General features: G+C 44.0%; 1 protein-coding gene across 1 annotated transcript in view; it reads left to right on the forward strand.

Annotated features, from left to right (window-relative positions):
* Window positions 1-2,562: 2,562 nt before the first annotated feature.
* LOC128690178 (cell adhesion molecule Dscam2-like) overlaps window positions 2,563-5,000 on the forward strand; it is a 485,658-nt gene continuing 483,220 nt past the window's right edge. Inside the window, exon 1 of the mRNA XM_070089455.1 lies at window positions 2,563-2,674. Coding sequence (XP_069945556.1) covers window positions 2,563-2,674 — 112 coding nt within the window. The remainder of the gene's footprint in view (window positions 2,675-5,000) is intronic.

Genomic DNA, 5,000 nt, shown 5'->3' on the forward strand with positions numbered 1-5,000 from the left:
CCACTGCCTAGTACAGTGTAAATGGCCCTCTCTATAGAAAGAGGCAAATGTAGTCCCTGTTCACAAAAAAGAAGAGCAGAGCAGAAATCAGCAACTACAAACCAGTGTCACTCCTGTCAATCACCGGTAAGATCCTTGAGACAATAATCTCAAGACAAATGACAGAGTTTTTTGACTATCACTCACTACTTTGTGATCGTCAATATAGCTTCAGGAAAGGTTATTCTGCTGCTGATCCGTTGTTAAATCTCTCCACTAAGTGGCACCAGTCACTGGATGAATCCAAAGTCAGCTGTGTGGTAGCACTGGACATTGCTGGCGCTTTCGACTGGGTGTGGCACCAGGGCCTCTTAGCAAAACTTCAAGCACTGGGAACTGCAGGCTCTACGCTATGTCTCCTCAGTGATTACCTTCATGGTAGATCTCTAAGTGCAGTTCTCAATGGAACGGAATCAGCAAGACATCCTATTGGGATCATTGTTATGGAATGTCTACTTCAACGACCTTCTTCATCTCATCCCAGAATCACATGCATATGCAGACGACTGCACACTGACATTCACTTATCCAAGAGAAGAAATGCCAGCTGCTCCAAGCTACATCAATCACCAGCTGAGAGCTATATCAGCTTGGGGAAATAGATGGCAAGTAACATTTGCACCTGAGAAAACGCAAATGATGATCGTCTCTAGGCACCATGATGGTAATGCTGGCGCAGTAGTAAGGATGAATGGGAGGGTATTGGCACCTGGAGAAGAAGTTGATATCCTTGGGGTGAAATTTGACTCCAAACTAACCATGAAGAACCATGTTGTAAATCTTGCAAACAAGGCAGCCAGGAAGCTTACAGCACTTCGCCGTATCTCGCATCTACTTGACAGTAGGGGTTGCAAGATTCTGTACGAGGCACATGTACGCTCGCACCTTGAGTATCCTCCACTTTCTTGGTTTGCCTGCCCCCCCCTCTCATCTGCGACTGCTTGACAGAGTAGAGAACAGAGCACGACGTCTCATCTCTCGCCGGGACCCATCCTGGATAGATCTGTCATTTCAGCAGAGCCTTCAACATAGGGGGGATGTGGGTGGCCTTACTGTTATGTACAAGGCCAATATTGTCAAAGTACCACACTTGGATCCACTTCGAGGACAGCGTGAAACAAGCTTTTATGCCACAAGACGGGCAGAAAGCAGCAACTTCACTCTGGCTGTACCCTTCTCCAGAACATCACTCCATCTGAGATTATATATACCCAGGATGACTCGAATATGGAACACATTCGTACAGCATAATGATGTCAATGAGATAAAGTCAGTTGATCAAATGAAAATGCTGGCCTACAGATGGCTCCAACTTCATCCTGTTCCCTACTGATATGTCTCATGAAAATAAAAATGCCTTCAAATGAGCTGATGTAGGTAACAGCTCTTAGCTTGCCAATAAAGTTAGGAATCCTTAACCTGTAAATAGCTTGTCAATAAAGCTAGGGATCCTTAACCTTGTCAAACCCTGTTTAGAGCGAGAGAGCTATTCCCTGATTCATTTTAGTACTTTCCCTGCTCTTCCTACCTGTACTAGCTTTTCGACCAGTCTCTTTCGTGGTACTGTGTCGAAAGCCTTCTTACAGCTCAAGAAGATGCCGTTTACCCATTCTTCTCTCTCCTATCTTACTTCTGTTAACTTGTCGTAGAACTCAGAAAGGTTTGTGATGAAGGATTTTCCTTATCTTAAGCTGTGCTGGCTTTCATGTATAAGTTCGTTCCTTTCTAGGTGGTCCACCACTCTTCTTCTGATAATCTCCTCCATAACTTTGCATGTGATACTTGTTAGCAACACAAGTCCTTATGGCTGCCTCTCTGTCACCTTTCTTTCAAATCGAGACAACATTTGCTGCCTTCTGCACCTCAATCAGTTGCCCTGTTTCAATATATTTATTGAAGATTACTGTTAGTGGCACACACAGTGCATCTGCTCCCTCTCTCAGGACCCAAGGAGAAATATTATCTGATCCCACCTCTTTCGAGGTATCTAGTTCTTTTAGCAGTTTCTTCACCTCAGATTGATTACCTGACCCTCGACTGTTCTTTCCCTAATGATGTGGCTGTATAACAACTTTGGGTCAGATCTGGCTTTTGATGATATGTCATTCTCGTATATATATTCCTTCCTATCCCTTCGGCTCAACTCCCTGTTTTCCTGGATCCTTTGCCTTCTATACCTTTTCCATACTCTAGCATGCTTGCCTTTAGCTTCTTCACACCTCCTGATAAACCATGGACTCACTCTGGTCTTCCCATTGTTTCTATTGCCTCTTGGTACGAACTTCTCCTCTGCCTCCCTGCACTTTTTAGTCACTTGCCAACTGCCTTCTTGTACTGCTTCATTCTCCATTGCTAATTCTATTATGTAATCGAAACTCAAGACCACGTAATCGCAAACACCTAGTGGCCTTTTGTGTGTGATATCCCCTATATTTGATCTGTTCAAGGTGAATACAGGGTCCAGCCTTGCTAGTTCATATTCTCCTCTCTCTCTCTCTGGCTGTGTCTCTAACTTGTTAGAACATGAAGTTTTCCAGTATTACATCCAGCATCTTGGCTGTCCACGTCTCTGGTACCCCATGTGGCGCCAAATTCTCCCAGTCAGTCTCTTTATGGCTGAAATTCACCAAGATGAGTAACTTTGCCCTACTCATGTGCTCCCTTTGGGCAACCATGGCTAGTGCGTTCACCCACCATCATTTGGCAGGTTGTACATCACTGCTTTCATCACTTTTGGGCCCCCAGAATGAAGTGTTCCTACTATGTAGTCATCCGCTATTCCTCTGACTAGTTTTCACATCTTCTCAAAACTCCATTGGTCTTTGATGAGCACTGCAACTCCTCTACCCTCTTCTCCCCATGTTTTCCCTAAGGATCTGATTTCCAGATGGGAATATTGACTGTTATCACTTCCGTGAGCTTTGTCTCCGTGATTCCAGTGTTGCTCAGGGATGCCTCAGTGATTCGTTCTTGCCACTCCTCACTCCTATTCGTAATTCCACCTACGTTAGTGTACCTTACCAGCTTTCTTTCTAGAACTATATTCTGGGTGGGTGGGAGGGGTTGGTGCTGGCTGTGGGTGTGGTTGGCAGGTCAGGACCTTTTGGTAGTTTACTGGTGGACTGGGGACTGTGGATTGTGGCTCGGCTTTGGTTATTGTATTTGGTTAGTGTGAGGTGGTAGGGGTTGAGGGGATGCTACTAGTACTGCTGTTACTTCTACTACTACAACTAATACTACTGCTACTAATGATGATGGTGATGATGATGATGACGGTGATATCAATTATGTTAGCGCCAGTTAACACTTAACATATACTTCTCACTGAATTTTATTGCTACTGTTTTAAAGTCACCATGAGCTGTATCTCATCCCTCCTGACCCTTTCCTTTCCTCACCTCTTCCCTCCCCTCTCACCTTTCTCGTTTCACACGTTTCTCTTCTACCACTTATTCTCAACCCTCTCACCATTCCTATCTACCTATTCCCGTTTCACCTTTCCCCTTCTCATACGTCTCACTCTTTCGACCCCCTTACTCCCTTCTCCGCCTGGAAACCTCCGTGTCTCCAGGGAGACTCGAGGAGAGTTTTTGACATTCGGCAGAAATGTGTGCGAAGGTTTAGTGATGACTTCCGTCCCAGAGCTCTTCTTGCTACTTAAGATGCTGAGAGAGAGAGAGAGAGAGAGAGAGAGAGAGAGAGAGAGAGAGAGAGAGAGAGAGAGAGAGAGAGAGAGAGAGAGAGAGGAAGAAGAAGAAGAAGAAGAAGAAAAAGAAGAAGAAGAAGAATAGGAAGAAGAAGAAGAAGAAGAAGAAGAAGAAGAAGAAGAAAGGCAAATAGTGGAAGACTTTTCATTCCTCACCGAGACTATCTTCAGAGACGGAATAACTACCGTCTGTCTGCATACATTCCTTTTAGGTGGTTGAGCAAAGGATAGGATAGCAGAAGGCTCCCTCCACACCCTCCACTCCCTGCAGCGCTAGCCTTCCTGAAACACAAAAAGCCCTCCAAAATCCCTCAGTAAAGGAGGAGCCTTCATGCCGACGTTTCGGTCAGTCCTGGATCATTGTCAAGTCACAACTGTTGTGATTTGACCAAGGTCCGGGATGGACTGAAACGCTGTTGTAAGATTCCTGTCCCAGATGATTGTTTTTGGTAAATTGTTGTAGCCAAGGTATTGTGACCTTTCTAGTTTTTTCTTGTAGAAATAGAAGGTATGAACCACAATTACTATTACTACCGCTTTTATTTTTTATGTTAGTCCACTGGCAAGCACAGTACAGTTTACCACTGGCACTAAACACTATGCTCTAGGTGGACAATGGGTATCAGGATAATCAGTGTAGTTGAAGAAGTAGTGGCCAGCCGTAGTCACCACAATACACACTGAGCACGAATTGTGATTAGCCAGTCACTTACCTGTTACTATATTTCCCAAGTGTACATCCAACCACTTCTTAAAGTTGATAAATTAGACACATGTGCAACTCTTGGGTATCTTTATTGAGGAAACGTTTCGCCACACAGTGGCTTCATCAGTCCATACGTAGGAGAAACTTGAAGAACAGGAGAAGAATGAGGTAATCAGTCCCTCAACCTTGAGTCGATGTGTTCAGTCCATCAATCTTAAAGTACTGAAGTAGCTTTAGAACTTAGACTTTTAGTTGACACTTTGAGTGCCTCTGAATTTCATTCCTTTCTTTCGCTTTATTGCTTTACCCTGCACTTCAAGAAGATCTTCTTGCTTGAGTGTATCATATAATGTATATTATATTGAAGAATGCATTGATAATTACTTCTTATCCTCCGTTTGCAGACTGAGGAATTGAAGTTTTTCTTCGTTTTCTTTCCTTTCTCTGCACCTTTACAAATTTATCGTCATATTTTATATGATTATTGAACCAGGTCTGGGACCAGGCCCCTGGGAGGCAATGACCCAAGGAATACTTCAGGTCTTCAGG

This window comes from Cherax quadricarinatus, chromosome 2, assembly GCF_038502225.1.
Source record: "Cherax quadricarinatus isolate ZL_2023a chromosome 2, ASM3850222v1, whole genome shotgun sequence".
NCBI classification, from domain to species: domain Eukaryota; kingdom Metazoa; phylum Arthropoda; class Malacostraca; order Decapoda; family Parastacidae; genus Cherax; species Cherax quadricarinatus.